Raw genomic sequence first — 19,361 nt, forward strand, 5'->3', positions numbered from 1 at the left:
TGAACTCTCCGAACATAAGATCTATCGTTTTCCTGAAACTTTTGCTAGTTTAAGGCAGGAAAACATACCTAGCACCCAGCACAATCCTCACCAGCACATACAAGGTCAGAGACAGAAACAAGAAGATGAAGCTAAACCAATTCTTGCAAGTCTTGGAATAAAACAATAATCTCTGATTACTCGTTTCTGAATCTTCACCTGGACTTTATTAGGTTTCTGAGAAGAAGAGAGCTTTCCCAGCAGATTGAGGTAAGAGGTCTTCAGCTTTAAGTTTTGAGGCTCTCCTTGATGATACTCTTTTACCAGCAGCTGTTCTGCTTCCTCATCTCATCATACTTTGTGGCACTAAGGTCACTGAGCTCCTTTTGCAGCATTTCCATATGGGCCATAACCTCTGACATTGTGCCTTTCACTACAGCTAGCTGCAGCTTCAGCTTGTTGTTCTCTTCCTGGAAGCGCTTGGTCTCCTCCTGGAGAACCTGGATGTTCTTTTTCTCTTCTAGAATGGCAAAATTCTCTTTTAGGTGGGTCTGGAGGATCTGGTTTAAGTTCAGGATAGCCTGGAGAGCCACATTCTCCTCCTGAATAGCTGAGGCAATATGGTTCCCCTTCTGGACTAGGTCAGCTGTGCTCTCCTCCCTGATTTCCTCAACAGCTTCAGAGTCCTTCTGGAGAGCTGGGCCAACCATATCCTCATCTGTGGCTGGGGCAGCTTTGCTTTCCTCCTGGAAGTCTGATCCACCTTCTTTGCTCTTCTCCTGAATTGGGGCATCTTTGTTCTCTTTCCGGAAGATTGGGATTGCTTTGTTTTCTTTCTGGAAGACTTGTAAAGCTCTATTCTTATCCCGAACAACCTGAAGGGCCATGTTATCTCGATGGACCTGGGAACCTATAGCCCTATCTTGGAAGATTGGGAAGGGCTTATTCTCCTTCTGGAGGACCTGCTGGAGAGTCTCATCATAGATAACCTGGATGGCCTTATTCTGTGTCCTCAGGCACTGAAGAGCCTTATTCTCTTCCCGGAGGGTCTTGTTTTCAATCCGAAGGGCCTTGTTCTCCTTCCAGAGAGCTTTGTTCTCCTCCCAGAGTGTCCATTCATTCTGCGTCTTCTTGAAGAAATGTTTCTGGTGGGAAGGGAAGGGTGGTTGATGGCAGGCCTCATTCACCCACTTGCCATCTACAAAGATAAATGTATCATCACTCAGCTTAACCCGTGGAGGGATGTAATCCTCATCTGGTTCTGCACACTCTGCGTAGTGGCTCATTAGACCAACTGTAGATTTTGGGTGATGCGGGAAACTAAAGAAGTCCGTGTGAATTGATTTTCTCTGGTTGTTATTCAGGAGCTTATGTCCCTGGTGAGGAGCAGATTTTATTGTGGTCTATGGAGAAGCTGAAAGAGAACTGAACACAGAACACAAAACAAAAATAGGTGGGATGAATTTAAAAATTCAAGGATAGAAGTGAACTAAATTTGATAAGAAACTAACTCTAGTTCCCTAAGTTTGCTTCAGGATCAAAGTAACCCTGCTAACAAGCTTCTGTCATTATATGTATAGGGTTAAAAATAATTTTGCCTACCAGATTTTGGCAGTGTCGCTAGTATGTACAAAACAGTCTCATCCTGTATTGTATCTCTCTAGCTAACTTCTGTGAGTGGGTAAAATGCAATCATATAATACTCTTGCCATTCACATAATGTTTCATTCCCTGACATCTCACAATTAAATGAATTAACCAAAAGCTGTGGGCTTAAAGACAGATTTTTCAAAGCCCTTACATACTCTATGGGATTTTTCAGAGTACTTAAGCAAGAAAGCAATGGGAGTTAGGAATCTAACCTGCTTACGTACTTTTAAAAACCCCACTATGAGTACCTCTACACAAGCGTGGAGGCTGCTCTGACATGCTGTCATCACAGCGAACTGGAGCAAACTCAGTTAATCAAGTCTGCTGGAGGGTGGTAATTACCGTGCTCCAGCCAGCCCTCACATCTTGTGTATCAGTGGCCCCATGCTTCAAAATGGCGACTGCTTTAACTAAAGCTCATTCGACAAGCTTTAGATAAAGCGCCTCCCCTGCCATTTAAAAGTGAGTGGACACTGATACTCAAGACACTCCAGGCACTTTAATTAGAGCAGATCTTGGAGTCACTCTAATTAAAGCACCCCTCCCAACCCTTCTGGAGCACATATAAAGATGCCCTATGTGCCTAAATACCTTTAACAATTTGGTCCCAAGTGGAGAAGTTACAGGTTTAAACTCTGATCTGTTTTAGAGGTCAGATTAGATGATCATAACGGTCCCTTTTGCCCTTAACTCCAATAAATTTATGAATAGGCAGAGCACAAAATGATGCTGTATGTGCCAGTTGATTTTTCCTAAATATTTGTAGATGTTCTTCTTGCAAGGTCCATTGCCATTGCAAAACAAACTCCCAACACACAATTCCTTACCATTCCTTCTGATCCCCCTCCATTCCCTGCCATTCTTTACACCCCTGGGCAGCACCATTCATTTTCCTGCATCCCAGACTTGCAGCTTTGACGCTTTTCCTTTCCCTCTTCCCATGTCTTGACCCCTTTCTAATAAGTCTTATTGCTTCTTCCTTTTTCAGGTGGCCAAAACCTACCTTTTCCTTGCTAAACTACTTCTGAACACACCCTAATCGCCTCTCACCTTGATCACAGAAACTTCAAACATTCTTCTCTTCTCACAGTCCAAAATCAAAAGGTTGGCCCAGGGCTAACACCCCAGTGCACCAGCACAGTTAAGGCATGCCATTTTCTCTAGCCAAGGCAACAAGGAAACAATATGGCTAGCCACAACACATCCAACCACCTTTGACTTCTCCGTATAAATGACCAGGTAACATCATTTTCAGCTAGGTCATCTGGGGCCAGCCCAGCCCTTAACACTTATCCAGAACAAGACTATATAACAAGACTCCTTAATTATCCTTCTACCACAGAAAAAGACCATGAGCAGAATGGCCCTGAGACTGAACAGCTGTTGCTACTGAAATCACACTCCACTGAGAACTCGAGTTGTGAGAACAACTGATTTTTTGTTTCACTTGCAGAATCAAAATCATTTTTAAAACAACTGATTTGAATTGGACAAAACATTTCGTTGTGCTGGAGCTTTGGTTAGGTTTCTTTAAAGAAACAAAGTCAATTTCAAAATGAAGTTACTTTTGAATGAAGGAGTGAAATATTACACATTGAAAATGGTGAAACAACATGTTTTTGTCACATTTTTTGACCAAAATCATTAAGCTAATGACACAAATTCATGAAGAGACTAAACCTTTGAAGGAAAAAAAGAACAAATCTGCCTTGCAAAGAAATCTTGCAAGCAAAGAAGGTTTTGACTGTAAACTTTCACCTGGCTCTACTCACACACTCCTAATTCCCTGTCTCTTACTATATCCAGTCCTGTCAGTTCAGATTGTGAGCAGGAACATAATCTTCATATTTCTATGGGATGCCTAGGCACAACCACTTTTGGCAGTGGAAGAGTAATTGTAATTCAGAAGCTTGTCATACTCTCCTTCCTACTCTCTTACATGATGATACTCCCCTGTTCTCATTTTTTCCTGCTATTCCTCATTGTCACTGCACTCTTCTCTTCTCTCACTCTTTTCTTTGCATCTTCTATCATGTGTTTTTTTGAAAATGCCAAACACATGTTCCATCAAATTCTTCATAACAGCCCATTTCTAGAAACACTCCTTACCTACCTCTCCTCCCCAACCCATCCACCTCTTCCTGAAACAATTTTTTACATATCTGATGATAAATCACTTGGGAACATATGACTGGAAGGTGTCTCATGGCTCATCAAATCTAGTCCTCCGCATTTTCAGGCAATTGGTAACTCAATGAATCCCTGTTTGGAGCAAGTTATGTCTCCTACTGCATGCTTGTTCACAAGTCAGTGTCAGCTTGTGGCTTAACGTGATTTTCTTACTATAGGTGGGACTATAGCAGGCTCCCACCCAGTCTGGCCTTAAGTACTTCCCCTGCTTCAGCTTACCTGTCATCCCACGCCAAAAAAGTGTTCTTGCAATATCTCTCCCTTGCTGGACATGGTTTATTACCATACAAGATAATGTTCAAAGCCTGCCACCCCTTTCCCCAGAGGGTCATTGCAGCCCTCATCACACAGCTAAGATCTCACCCACAAGTTCCTTGCTCTCTGCCGGCCCTTCTGCCTGAGAGGGCTGGACACTTCTGACCCACCACCCCCAACTCTAGGAAGCTCCCCACAGTTTTCCTAGCACATCTCAAAATACAGTAATAAGTGGAAGAGACTAAGTAAGGACAGTTGCCCTTGACAGTGTCTCAAAGCATATGAAAATCTGGCCTGTATCTATTTAAAGGCTATATATGAGTCTAACCTCATCATCCAAGTCTGAAAATGTTGGCCCTGGGGTTTGAAAATCCCACAGAGTTCTATCAGCATCAAGAAAAAGAAAATGTGCTCATTTTAAGTTGGCAGACTAACACCCTCCCCTTAATATCTAAGTCAAACTCACTGCTATCCTCCCTCAAGGCCCTATTTATCTCCAGGTCAAATCCAAAATTGCCCCTTTCATTCTTAAAACTCCATATATTTGTTCAGTCTTCCCATGTCAATCTTTGCCCTTTCCTTCCACTGTCACCTCCATGTTCTTCTAGACCTGACTTCATTTAACTATCTTTACCAGAAGCCTTCTCATCTACAGTTGCTATTATTTGAACTATCCTTTTCGTGTCTCTCCATCTTACTGATTTCCATCTCTTTTCAAATCTCACTAAACAAGTAGTTGATTGATCACTGTGTTACTCTGGTTCCCAGGTTTAAGTCCTATGGTTTTCATCAAGGCAAAACCAAAGCTATTTGCTGTAGTGAACTGGATCTATCTTTTTTCTTTTGTGGAGACCTTTTATTTCACTTAACTTATCGTACCATTTTAATTTATTTCTATATCTTTTAAACCTGTATGAAGTTTGGAAGTAGAGTTTGTGTAGGCAAATTTATATAAGATCAAATTGTATCATGTTCTTCAATAATGCTGTGTAAATTTGCTCACCTGAGTGAAAATATGAGTCCAGTGATGTCCTGTTCCTTTTATTTTTCTTATCGAAACAGTCAATTGGTTTTACAACTATGATACATCAATGTTGAGGCAAGATGCCAAAAGCTGCCTCAGCTCTCCCTCCTCAAACTAGATTTTCAACATGGCCATGTACAGGACCATTGTTTTCAAACCAGTGGATGCAATAAAAGAGTAATGTGTCATCCTCATTATGACATAGACCTCTTGGCTGTGCTTGGATACTGTAACTCTACAAATGATTTGGGTGAAAGGCAACATCTCTTAAGCCTGGGTAGGCTGTGGCAGCATCCAAAGTCTCTGAGTTTTCTGCTACTACAGTCTTACTTTCAACTGGTCTCACTACAGTTTCTGAAGATCATCTCTGATTTTTCCAGATTTATGCTTGCGTGTGTTTTTAACAAAAATGATTTATTTTTCCATATAAAAAGTCCAGCAGTTTAATTCTCTCAAGCCCAGTTGTCTCAAGTCATCCTCCTGTTTTCCATTCTCATGTAACATCTTGAAATCAGTTAAAAAAATTATTTTCTCAATACTAACCTTCAAGACAATGATTTCTCCCACCTAAGATATTCAAATTAGATTTAGTGCTTAACTGATGCTGAAGTTGACAAAATAACTTCCTCCTATCCAGTATGAGATGTGGAATTATTTTCTGACGTGAACTTGGTGGCTGGAGTCTTTCTTTGACTGCAAGTTAAAAGAGTGAGGATAGCATTAAATCTGATTTAAAAGAATGCCAAGAGCATCTATCCATCACACCTGCAGTCATTATCTATAGCTACTATGTCCACCTCCAGAGCCTTCTTTTTTTATTATCTGATTTTATCTTATATGCCATATTATATCCACCTCCACATCTTTACATTTTTAATTATTTGATTTTATGTTATATGCTACATCTTTAAAGGCAGAATAAAATGCTATCTAATTAGTGTGCCAGAGTAACAAACATAACAGTTACTTTCTTTTCAGATGAAAACTACCAAGTTTGCAGCAGCCTCCAGGTGATTGTTATTGTTTTAGAGGTAAATCACCTGGAGGTAAATCACTTCAGCTATTTTTGAGTTATGCAAAGATGATAAACTTAGGTATAGAAATTGTCACTGTAATTTTTTTCCCTTCTGACTTCTATTTAATCTCAGACAACACAACAGCATCACAAATCACTATGGCAACTCTCCAGGGAGCATTATGTTTATTTTCAAGTATTCTACAATAGAGAGTGGGGAAATAGCTCCTTGCATGGAGTTTGTGTTTGGCCTTTGAGAGAAGGGAGCTAAAGTGTGCTAAATGATAGCAGGTCACCTTAGGGAAGGTGATGGTTGAAATGGGTGATCCTGAACTGCTGGAGAACCAAGAACATGGGACCTACTAAAGCAGATCTCAGCTGAAAAGTTTAAGAGATCAGTTAATGAAAACAAGAATGGCTCAGTAATAGGTACTGATCAAAAGAAGAAAGCCTGATTCTTCTGAATTAGTAATTACAACAAGGATTAATGTATATTTGTTGCATATTTTGCTTTTTCTTAATATTTCTGTGTACTGTTTTCCTTAGAGTTGGGTGAATTTTTTCAGCAAATCATCTCTTTGCTGGAAAAATGCAATTTTAGAAGTTCCAAAACTCTTCAAATCAGGTAGAACTTGGTGAATAGGTGTAGGCAAATATATACACACATACAAAGAAGAAAGACAAAAATTTTAGAACTATCAAAACAGTTCATCTTAGCATTTCTGGGGGGGAAAAAAAACACTTTGATTTGTTGGCCTCAGTTCACAAAAGAACTTAGATGTCATTCACAATCTACCAAGGATAAGGAAGCTTGTGCCCCCTCCTTCTATTCCTATCATTAAGATAGTCACCCAGGATGTGGAAGATGGGAATTTAAATCCCTTCTTTGTTCCATTCAAAACAGGAACCTAAACGTGGATTTCCTAATGCTTGGGACAATACCCTAAACAACGGATCTCTCTCAACTGGTTCTGCTGAAATTGTTATAATTTGTATAATTAAATATTCATTTGAATCCAGGTGCTCCCTTAACCAAGTGCACGCCCTGCTTACCAGTTGAAAAATTCATTCTCTCTTTCTCTCTCTTTGACCCAATTATTTATGCAAAGTATAACAGCTTCAATAGGAAATATTGAGAAAGATCCAACCCAGAATACATATAGGCCGCATCCACACGTGCAGGCATGTGCAATTCGTGGTGCCACACACCCATGAATGACACATGCCCCCAGCGGCTGGGGAGGGGGCACAACTGCACTGGCAGAAGCAGGAGCGCGATGGCGGCAGCAGGAGCATGGCGGCCATAAGCGTGGAGCTCCCACAGATGCTGCTGCCGCTGGCAGCAGTGGGGGGAGAGGGGGGTTGAGGGCCAGCCAGGGGTTGGCAACCATCCACAGCTGCCACTAGCAGTGTTGGCAGTGGCCAGCAGCTATCATGGACTACCTGCAGATGCTGCTGGCGGTGTTAGCAGTGGGGTGGCGAGTGGCAACTGCCCACAGGTGCCTTTTTGTAGGGGGTGCCACGTGCACCTGCATGCACCCCCTACACATCACCCCTACACATACCACAGACATTACAGGTAAACCATGTGTGGTGCTGCTAATTTGCAGTGTGGTAGCAAAATTTGCTACCAGGATTTCCTGGTAGCAAAAAAACCTTGGAAAAAAAAAGCAGCACAAAGCATGTCAAAATAGCATACACTGAGACAAACATGGAGACAGGGGAGCCCCTATACTGAGGCACACTACAGGGGGAGCAACTGGCTGGGGTGCAGTGTGCCTCGAGATGGAGGAGTAGGCAGCCCTGAGCTCCTGCAGCTTCAGCTGGGTGGCTCCTGCCAAGCACATGGAGCTTTGGCTCTAGATCCAGGCTGCCTCCACCATCTGCACCTGCCTGCAGGTGGCTTCTCCTTGCATGGGATGAGTGGAGTGGGTGGAAGGTGGCTGGGAGCTAGAGCTGGAGCTCCACACACTGGGCAGGAGCCACCCAGCTCAAGCTTTCCACCAGCCCACCCACAGCAGCACCACAGGGGCAGGAGAGCTGGCAGGTATGGGTGGGAGCATAGCATGGGCTGCCCCAGGCAGGGCTCAGTCCCATGTAGAGTGTTGCAGAGGCAGCTGCCAATCTGGCAATCTCTGCTGCATGCACCCTCCCCCTCCCCCTCCCTCTCCTCAGCCCCAGCTACCTCCCAAGCAGGTGCCCCCTCCCCCCCACACACACACACACATCCCCCACTCTACACCACCCATATGCCCCCCTGCCAGCCCTCCACACAAGGCAGGTTGTGCAGGGAGTGGATCACGCCTGGCCTGCTCCCAAACACTGCTCTCCACCCACCCCAAGCTCCATAGGGAGTTTTGGTGAGTTGTTGCAGGGGACAGCGGGTGCACTGACCCAGATCACAGCAGCTCATCAAAACTCCTTTGTAGCTCTTTGGCCCAAATAATTGCCCACCTCACAGACCATCTAATTCAGAGAGGCACGAGCTTTCATAGGCTACAGGCTACTTTGTCAGATGCTTCATCAGATTCAGTAGCTAGTCTTGCATCTTCTCTAAGCCAGTGCCTGGGGCTGGGACTCTGGTTGCTCACACAAAGTTATGTTACTGGATATAAAAGTTATACCCAGGTCGCTCCTCAGTATTTCTATACATCAAACCATTTTCAGATGGTGACAACCCTTATTTCACCCAAGGCAGACTTGATTACTAAGACTTTCAGGTACTGGTCATTAGATTTATACTTACCCCTTACTATGCACACTGTATACCTTGATCAGTGTCTAGTCTCATGTCCTGTCTGCCTCTCCCAACCCCTTTTAAAACACAAGGTACCCCCGTGAGCAGAGGTCTGCAATTTCTCTGGTTTGTTAACAAGCTGTACAAGGGGAAGAGGCACTTAACAGTTGACTGCTGTCCTGTATTGGGCAGCCAAAAGGGTCATCTGGCAAAGAATGTGAGAATCATGACTGAGGATAAGTAGCTGGATTCTTGACAACAGCAGCAGACAGTGCAAACGAAGGGTCAAGTTGTGACCTGGTAAATATAGACTCAATGTCAATGGTAGTCAGTGAAGTTGCCCCCCAGTGACAACAGGTCTAAATCTGGCCTACGTTCTGAACATAATGATTGTTTCAATCAATAAATAGAGCTGGGGGGGAAGGAATCAGTGGGCGATGAGGAATGTCACCAATTCATTTCTGACTGACAGCGAGAAGATTGTGGGTTCTGCTTATTAAGAAATCTCTAACAGTGATTTATGGGATCCTGTATATTTTCATCTAACATAAATTTAAAAATCATCAAATTAGCTAAGTGTGTAATCCTGTGTATTAATTGTCCATTAGCTCCTTCTTAATTATAATGGAATGCTTATCAAATAACATGTGATGGCCACATAGTACCAATTTAATTAATTATCAGGTTAATTCCAGACATAATACAGGCCTGGTTTACCAAAACCAAACCATTTAGTTTTACCCAAGCTATAAAGCTGACTGAGTTAAAAAGACTTCAAAAGGTTAGTACCACATTGGAATTTACCAGACAAGATACCATAAACAATGTTACTTCTAATATTGTTAAACAAAGAAACATGAAGTCATGCATTAAAAATCTATTAAGCTACTGAAACAGCATGATTAAATGGCACCACATCATAAAAACTTATCAAAAAAGAGAGATTCCTGTTATTTAGAAATACAAGGAACATTAACTCTGCCATTTCCTGACTGTTGAGTGTTTGACTTCGCAACATTAACATTCCATTAAAGTAAAGACTTAGGGTTCTTTTAATTTGAAGACCAAACTAACAAACTTCTATTCAGCATGTGCTGAGACATTCAGAGGCTCGAAATAGTTAAGAAATTCTGAATCTGGTAAAACAACATATTTCTCCTAATGCTGCTCTTGGAAAGCCCCTAAGCATTTGAGTTGATACTTTGAGTTGAGATGTAGAGTAAGGTGGACCCCAGTCTTCTAACACTCAGCTCAAATGGCTAATGCTTAGCAAAGTTGTAAGTTACTGACCCTAGATCTTACCATGGGAATTGTTAGGCCACCTTTAAGGTAGGTGGTGCCACATGTCTAGCCTTCACTAAAATGAACTGAGAATGATTCCAATTTTCCTTTGGTTACATGAGAATTTGCAGTACAAAATGGATGCATATGAATTTCTTAAGGACAGATACTGTTATTCATGCATAGAAAGTGACCCATGCCTACTAGTGCTAAAATGCTTTTCAAAGCATGGTGCCAGTACTGAAAACTGAAAAGCAGGTTGTTCCCTGAACAGCTCCCAAGTTGTTGGTTTGATTCATGGATATCACTTTGACGGAGCAAGCCAGTCCCTCCCTTTCCCTCTTACCATCTCCTCTATCCAGTCATTGTTCTGACCCAGCTTCCTTCGTCACTACCTCACTGATCACCTTCTTTTCCCAATCCCTGGTATCAGGCCATACTGTCTCCTGGAATCACTACTTCATACTGCATATGTAACGTGCCCGTCAATTAACTATAAATTACTCTTCTGTTCCAAGAAGTGTGCAGACTGTACTGGGCACATTCCATTCTATTATATATACATTTTTATAATCCCTTCATCATCATTGTTTTTGAGAGACATCTGGAATAGTTGATTGATTTGTTTTGGTTTGTCTCCTCTGTATCTGTGGATTCAGATTTTCAAAAGGACTCAGGTGGCACCTAAATAATGGACAATTTTTCAGCGGAGTTCAGCACCAACCCTCAGCACCATCCCTTGTCACATTTGTTTATGCTTGAAACAACCAGACTTCTCATGACAGTTATTTTACTGGTATGCTGGCTGAAGAGAGATGTAAATAATAAAGGAACAGTTCTTGACTTCCATTATTAAATATACCACAGGACAGTTAAACACAAGCCATTTTGCATATGTTTTCTTAAAAAGGATTTGCAGCCAGTGAAGTTGCCATTCTTTGTCATTTCATTTCTCTTGAATTTGTGGAGTTTAAACATTGATGTGTATGTGGCTAGAGATTGCAAAAGGACACTTGTAGAAATAGGATGCAATAATTGCAACTCTGACTAAACTATCTACAGAACAGCTATACAAGTCACAAAGGGGCTGGTGATTACCCAAGTCTATTCCGGTAGCACTGAGAAAAACAAGTAGGGTTGATATACAAACATACAGTAGGCGCAAGTGTACAATGAGGTAGAAATAGTTTAAAATAGTCAGGAGGAAACCATTAACATTAATGTAGTCATAAAGCAGCACCTGCTGGCATAATATACTGAATCTTCACTTACTGCCAATTAACACTTCAGACAATAACAGGGAACAAATTCTCCCTCCTCTATCCACACAAGCAATAACTTTTTTCCTGCTAAGCATTATTAATGATAATGGGCCTTTTTCTGTTACCTTTTCTCACCTTACTGCATGAGCAGCCCCTTTGAAATCAGCAGAACAGTTTGTATTGTTGGGCATAACTCAGTAAGAGTGATGGCAAGAAAATCAAACCCTATAATCTGTGTTGTTTTTATACAAACGCACTCAGCTTTTGTTGATTCTGAATGAGTCTAGTGTTTTTTGTGTCCCCCCCACCCCCCTCCTAGAAAAACTTGGCAAACAACATCTACAAAACCCAAAATTCATCTTGGTGAAACAAGAAACTCACAGGAGGAGTTCATTGTTGTTTGAGTGACTCAGGCCCAAATTATGATCAGACAAGCAAAGAGTGAGAAAATGAATCTGCTTAACAGAAATTCTGTAATTTCTCTTTCACTTGCAGTTTAATGACGTTGGGATGTAACTGCCATGAAGGTCTGTGGGATAATTAGTGAAATTATATTTTCTCATCCCCTGGGCCCTATAGCCCTGTATGTATATGTAGTGTGTGAGCCACTGGCCATATATGTGGGCCCTAGCATATTGATCCCTGCATCACAATCAAGGTGCTAAAACCTAGGTATGCTACATCCTCCTCTGCAAGCTTTCCACTGCTTTAGTACCTCAGTGCAGGAGACCTATAACATTTAAATCACTTTTACTTCTTAGGGCTGCCTATACATGTACTCAGCAATGGGGCGCAGGGGAGGGGAAGGGGGCATTTTAATTAGAGCAGTTGCCAGACAGCAACACTAATTAAAATGGCTCACCATTACATGTATTAATCCCCTCTGTGTTTAAAAATGATCACAGCATGCTTTAGCTAAACAACAAGCAGGGAACAAAAAGGTTGGTAGTTTAAGCCTGGGAACGGGCAAGTGATCTTAAATCTCAATTTATGGCCGTGGCTGGGTTAATATTTTAATCTAGAAAGTTTTTGGAGAGTACTTGGGACAACTTCCTGGTGCAAGTGCTGGAGCAGCCAACTAGGGGCCATGCTCTTCTTGATCTGCTGCTCACAAACGGGGAAGAATTGGTGGGGAATGTAGTATCGTGGATGGCATCTTAGGCAGCAGTGATGATGAGATGACTGAGTTCAGGATCCTGAGGAAATGAAGAAAGGAGAGCAGCAGAGTAAGGACCCTGGACTTCAGAAAAGCAGACTTCAACTCACTTAGGGAACTCATGGGCAGGATCCCCTGGGAAGCCAGTTGCAGGAGGAGAGAAGTCCAGGACAGCTGGTTGTACTTTAAAGAAGCCTTACTGAGATAACAAAAACAAACCATCCTGATGCACAGGAAGAATAGCAACTGTGGCAGAAGACCAGCTTGGTTTAGCAGGGAACTCTTTAGTAAACAAAAACAAAAAGGAAGCTTATAAAAGTGGAAAATTGGACAAATAACTGGGGAACAATATAAGAGTATTTCTCAGGCATGCAGGAATGAAGTCAAGAAGGCGAAAGTACAACTGGAGTTGCAGCAATCAAGGGATGCTAAGGGTAACAAGAAGGGTTTCTACAAGTATGTTGGTAGCAAGAGGAGGATCAGGGAAAGTGTGGGGTCCCTTACTGAATGGGGGAGGCAACCTTGTGGCAGAGGATGCAGAAAAGGCTATTGTGCTCCATGTCTTTTGTGCCTCAGCTCCCAGACTACTGCACCAGGTAGCACAGTTTGGGGAGTTGGTGAACAGCCCTCAATGCTGAAAGAACAGGTCAGGGACTACTTAGAAAAGCTGGATGTGTACAAGTCTGTGGGGCCGGATGGGATGCACCTGAGGGTGCTGAAGGAGTTGGCTGATGTGATTTCAGAGCCATTGGCCATCAGCTTTGAAAACTCATGGTGATCAGGAGAGGTCCCAGATGATTGGAAAAGGGCAAACATAGTGCCCATATTTAAGAAAGGGAAAAAGGAGGATCCAGGAAACTACAGAGCAGTCAGCCTCACTTTAGTCCCTAGAAAAACCATGGAGCAGATACTCAAGAAATCCATTTCTAACCACTTGGAGAAGAAAAAGGTGATGAGGAACAGTCAGCATGGATTCATTAGGGGCAAGTCATGCCTGACCAACCTGATTGCCTTCTATGATGAGCAGGGATCCTGGTTTTCTCTGATTTAAAAAAACCCTCAAATTTCGGATTAAAAAAGTAACCCAAAATCCACATTTTTCCATGATTAAAATAAAACACTACAGATAGATAGATAGATAGATAGATAAAGTGGCATTTCATTTTAATCATGGGAAAATGTGGATTTTGGGTTACTTTTTTTAATCCGAAAATTGGGGATTTTTTTTTATCAAAAAAAAAACCAAGATCCCTGATGATGAGATGACTGACTCTATAGATGTGGGAAGACCAGCGGATGTGGTGTACCTTGATTTTAGCAAGACTTTTGGTACAGTCTCCCACAACATTCTCACAGGCAAGCTAAGGAAGTATGGGTTGGATGAACAGACTGTAATGTAGATAGGAAACTGGCTGGAGCACTGGGCTCAGAGAGTAGTAATCAGTGGCTCCAAGTCTAATTGGCAGCCAGTATCAAGTGGAGTTTCCCAGGGGTCAGTCCTAGGGCCAGTTTTGTTCAATGTCTTCATCAACAACCTGGAAGATGGCATAGAGTGCACCCTCTACAAGTTTGCAGATGACACCAAGCTGGTGGGGGTAGTAGATATGAGGGAGGGAAGGGCTAGGATTCAGAGTGATCTAGACAAATTGTAGGATTGGGCCAAAAGAAATCTCATGAGGTTCGACAAGGACAAGTACAAAGTCCTGCACTTAGGAAGGAAGAATCCCTTGAACCAGTACAGGCTGGGGGCTGACTAGCTAGGCAGCATCTCTGCAGAAAAGGACCTGAGGGTTACAGTGAAGAAGAAGCTGAATATGAGCCAGCATATTGCCTTTGTTCCCAAGGGCCAACACTGCCCTTGTTGCCAAGAAAGCTAATGGCATTCTGGGCTGCATTGGTAGGATTACTTCTAGCAGGTCAAGGGAAATGATAATTTCACTCTATTCAGCACTAGTGAGGCTACATCTGGAGTACTGTGTTCAGTTTTGGGCCTCCCACTACAGAAGGGATGTGAACAAATCGGAGAGAATCCAGCAGAGGGCAACAAAAATGGTGAGGGGGCTGGGGGACATGAGTTATGAGGAAAAACTGAGGAAATTGGGCTTATTTAGTCTAGAGAAGGGATTGAGAGAGGGCTTAATAGCAGCCTTCAACTACCTGAAATAGGGTTCAAAAGAGGATGCAGCTAAGTGAGGTTCGAAAGAGGATGTTCTCAATAGTGGCAGATGACAGAACAAGGAGCAATGGTGTTACGTCTCAGCTCTGTGTTCGTGGGGAACCCTGGCACAGGATGCAGTCTGTCTGACTCACAAAGAGTTCCCCCTCCCTCCCCTCCTCTACCTAAATGAAACTGATTAAGATGCAATAGGAGACACACCTAAGACCCTCCAGATAAGGGTGACAAGAGTGAAACAATTGCCCTAGGTCTCATTTGCATCCGAGATGGAACCAGATAACCATTCACTTACATGAGAGATGGAGAACAGAAAGCCTGAAGCAGAGACTGTAGTGAATTCTGGGACCAGAGAAGCAGGGGAGCACTGCATGATGGGGAATCTGTACTCCAAATGCTAATCAACCCACATTTACACACACCCAGCTCAGCATTATTTAGACCAGTTCTAATCTGGATTTACAAAGAACCCCCTCTCCTCCCCAGACACACACACACCTCTAAGTTTAATAGGCATCTCGGGCCGTACATTCCCCGGTCCCACTATGGGAGGCCTATTTAAACTTGATTGACTAAAACTCGGTTGCTGGGTTAGGGAATGCTGAGGCAAGAGACCGAGTCAGAGGGGGTATGGGCAACATTTGAACAATGGTAAAGGGGTTCATCACAGCGTTCAGCCCGTTGGAGTCCTGACCACAAGTGTTGTCATACTTTTCCCGAGATGACTGGTGGAAGTCCTCTCCACAAAAGGTTATAAGCACCCCAATAATTGCCTTAAGTCTGTTAAAAGACTATAGTAAGATCTGGAAAAGTCATGCTAAACTGAGGCTTGTTCACAACAAGTGAAAATCCAAAATCCTGATGCTGCAAGCTATCTATTGTTTTGGAAGAGACCATGAGATATCTCATCAGTATATCTGCTATCCATAGGAATTTCAAGCTGGCTCCCAAGTATTTGGGTTACTCCCTAATCTTAAGTGTTTCCTGATTATCAATCAGTTTCCTGAGATGGTCCAAACCAGATAACCCCTTGTTAAGAAAAGACAATGATTTACATTACTGAGGGTGCTTTGAAGCAGCTGAACTGAGGGTATAAAAATCTGTAAGTGTGTGTGCTGCAAAAAGAAGTAGAAGCAGGAGGAAAGAAGGAGAAGAAGAAAACCCCTGTGCTGACACCATCCCCTGTCGTTCTTGGGACGCTGGAAGAACAGATCATCTCTCCCTTCAAGGACTGTGCTACAGACTGTGCCTGTCAGCTTTGCAGCCTGAGTACCGTGGACTAGGTGAGATCCCAGCGTTCTCTGTCTTCTTTCTAGGCATAAACTTCTGAACCTGAACTGTATCAGTTAAGCTTGAGCTAAGTTTCCCCAAATACTTAGTGAAACCAGGGTAGTATTGTCATTGTTGGTGTTTGTTTTTCTTTTGCATGTCTATTACTACTAGTACTATTATATATTTCATATGCTTAGCAATAAATAACTTTTATAGTCAAACTGGTAGTAATTGGGTATATTTTTCCTTCTCTGCTTCTCTTTCCTCCCGTGCTCTGCAGCAACCAGAGATATTCTGTTTACCTGTGTGCTTGTGTCTGACTGCAGTTTATTGTTGCTCTGATGAACTGATTCTTGGCATATAAGGGTGTCAGCCTGTCCATGCTGATCAACCCAACCGGGTCAGGCGTGTCACGTTAAACTGTGTGTGTTTGTGTGTATGACTGATTTGGTGACTGGAGGAACCCAGCCCCATTGAAACTGAGTCCTGCAAGATAGCTCCATTGGGGGGTGAGGACTTGCAGAAGGGAGAGATACAGCTCCGTATAGAAACACAAGTAACACAAGCAGCACATTGACAGAATTACCAAGACCCTAGAAATGTATCCCTAATAAATGAGCACACCCCAAAGTAATGGGCAAATCTGGTAACAATGGTCTCAATATGTAGCAAGGGAAGTTTAGGTTAGATATTAGGAAGAATTTTCTCACTAGGAAGGTAGTAAAACACTGGAACAGAGAGTTTGTGGACCATCCTTGAAGGTTTTCAAAACTCGGCTAGACAAAGCTTTGGCTGGGATGATCTAGTTGGGGATGGTCCTGCTTTGAGCAGGAGGTTGGATTAGATCAGTGTTTCTCAACTTGTGGGTCATGGCCCATAAGTGGATCGCATGAATATAGGAAAGGGTAGTGAAGAAACTTTAAAATGGATCAACAAACTTAAAAAATGGATTCTCCTTTAAATGAGAAAAACTTTGGAAACCATGACTTTTCCCTTGCATGCTGGCAGATTTCCAGCCTGTAGGGGACTGCTTGGGACCTCAATGCCCCACATGCACTGCCAATGTCATGATATTTCAATGACAGGGAAGTAATTTGGTTAATTTTGTTAATATACATTCAGCCGATCCTAGGAAGAGAATTGCATTCAGCATTACAGAGGAAGGCAAAAATCCACACAGGCCTTGCCAATCTGACATGGAGGGAAAATTTCCTTCTTTACCAGACGAGCAAGACCCTCTAAGACCTCTGAGTTTTCTCAATTTTGGCAGGGGAACCAATGTTCCCCTGTTCAGAAGCCATAGCCCTAGCTGTAACCAATGTCTAGTACTTCAAAGAAGGGTGAAAAAAACCTAAAGCCAGTAGCATTCATAAGGGGAAAGAAAAATTCCTTCCTGGCCCCTTCAGGCAACTAGTAACAGCCCTAAAGCATAGAAATGTCAGGTACCAATCACAATGACTAATTATTAAATATTATAATTCATAATACAGACATTAAGTTTGAATGTAAAAGCTTGGCATTTCCTAGCTTTTAAGTATTCGTAACAACCCATTAGCATAGATTTGTATATGGACAGATTATTATTGTTGTTTACTTGCTATTTCTTTTGGTTGTGTCCAGAAGCCATAGTCATGAACCCTGCTCACATTATGCTAGGTGTTGTACAAATATGGAACAAGAAGACCTTAACCAAAATAATAATTGTAAGCTGTCAAAGCCACAAAGAATTTTTCTTCCAGAAGCTGGATGAGTACTCCTATAAATGTGTATTTTACTTCCATATTTATGAATGCAGTTAAACTGCATAACTTGTAGTTGTTGCTCAAGCTTTGGCAATTACTAAAACCTTTTTCCATAAAGTAGTGAAGTCCTTTTTGGGATATTAAATGTTTTATATTATTCTTAGGTTTTGCCACTCTCTTTGTTCCATTTGCTTTAACTAACAGGGCATCTGGAGACATCTTCTATGGCTTCCAGCTAAGAGTCTTACCTAATACTAATAGGTAGAAGGAGGCCAACCACCTCTTCAGGACAGACAAGGTCATGTTTGCTTTTCTGAAACAACCAAACCAAATCTCAAAAGAAGCCTATAGACAAGGTACAAGCTGTCCGCCTGTATTCACTCACCTTTTGCCACAAAGCTGATCAATTCTGTAAGTCCTATATACAGTATTGAAGAATGACAGAAAAAGATACTTCTGTGACCATCACACCAATTTTTGCAGTGCAGCTTCATGTTTTTTGTCACAACTGGTAGATCAAAGAAACCATTATCTTCTGCAGTGTACAGTCTCTTGGCCTAAGCTCGCCCTAAGCTTTCACAAATCATGAGAAAGCTCCTTCTCAAAAAAATAATGAAATTTGCTGAAAATAATGAGCTATAAAAATAAATTTGGGGGGGGGGGTTAATTTGTCTTCTGGTTTCTTAGCCTTCAGGGGTCATATTTTTAAGATTCTCTTCTCATCCACGAGAGCTAGAACCATACCTCTCTAAATGGAAGCTGCGATTCTTTAACTGCTACACTACTTCAGCAGCTGATGCTACAAGAGAATACCAGATGTATCACACTCAAAATAACTTCTATGGTTAATGTGTCTCAGTGGTTCCTGACACACACTACATTTGTTGTGGATTTAACTTGCATGCAAAGTAATTATTGCACAATAAAAATGGCCAAGCAGCTACAAAGACTCTGCTTGAAAAGTGTAGAACATTCTTGTTGCTGGTTTCTATCAAGCTTTCATTTGAACATGTGGCATGTCACACATAGGGTGATAGCCATTAGTACCTCTTCCTGTAAGAAGCACTGTAAACATTCATTTAACATGACATACTTTACTTAGATAATATCAGTACGGACCTACCAAATTCACAGCAGAAGTACACTGCACGGTGACTCTTTTAATCTTGCATGTTCTCCTGTGCACACCTCGACCCTTGCCACCTGCCCACCACCCTGCTGCTGATTAGCAGAGGACCTTGCTGTTCCCTTCTGATCAGCAGGGAAGCTAAAACCACCGTTTTAAACCTGGCAACCACAGTTTTAAACATGGCACCATTTTTGCCTCCCCACTAGTCAGCAGCAGACAGCAGGGCCATCTGGGAACCCTCAGTCAATCAGTGGTGGGAGACAAAAATGGCACCATATTTAAAACTGCAGTTTTCACCTCCCTGCTGATCAGGAGCAAGCCGCAAGCTGGGTTCCTTCACCAAACAGCAGGGAGAGGGGGTTGCACAGGGGAACCTGCAAGATTAAAGGAGTCAGAGCACACCCCACTTCTGCCAAGAATTTGGTAGGTCCCTAAATATCAGTAATAATCTGAGAGGGGTGGAGGAAATTTTTTTGGAAAGTTTCTGGTTGGGATA

The 19,361-nt window shown here is 42.4% G+C and overlaps 1 protein-coding gene across 3 annotated transcripts; it reads right to left on the reverse strand.

Annotated features, from left to right (window-relative positions):
* Positions 1–280: 280 nt before the first annotated feature.
* On the reverse strand, positions 281–5,658 carry SPERT (spermatid associated). 3 transcript variants are annotated; one of them, XM_006032969.1, is made up of 2 exons: positions 5,642–5,658; positions 281–1,404 (listed from the first exon to the last, which is right to left on the reverse strand). In XM_006032969.1, exon 2 carries the CDS (start codon positions 1,263–1,265, stop codon positions 300–302), a length of 966 nt encoding a protein of 321 aa, XP_006033031.1. In that variant the 5' UTR covers positions 1,266–1,404; positions 5,642–5,658; the 3' UTR covers positions 281–299. The 3 variants fall into 3 exon arrangements, with proteins under 3 accessions (XP_006033031.1, XP_006033030.1, XP_006033032.1); XM_006032968.1 differs by lacking the exon at positions 5,642–5,658 and adding an exon at positions 5,078–5,226; XM_006032970.1 differs by lacking the exon at positions 5,642–5,658 and adding an exon at positions 1,854–1,918.
* Positions 5,659–19,361: the final 13,703 nt, after the last annotated feature.

This window comes from Alligator sinensis, unplaced genomic scaffold (assembly GCF_000455745.1).
Source record: "Alligator sinensis unplaced genomic scaffold, ASM45574v1 scaffold1219_1, whole genome shotgun sequence".
Taxonomy (NCBI): Eukaryota; Metazoa; Chordata; order Crocodylia; family Alligatoridae; genus Alligator; species Alligator sinensis.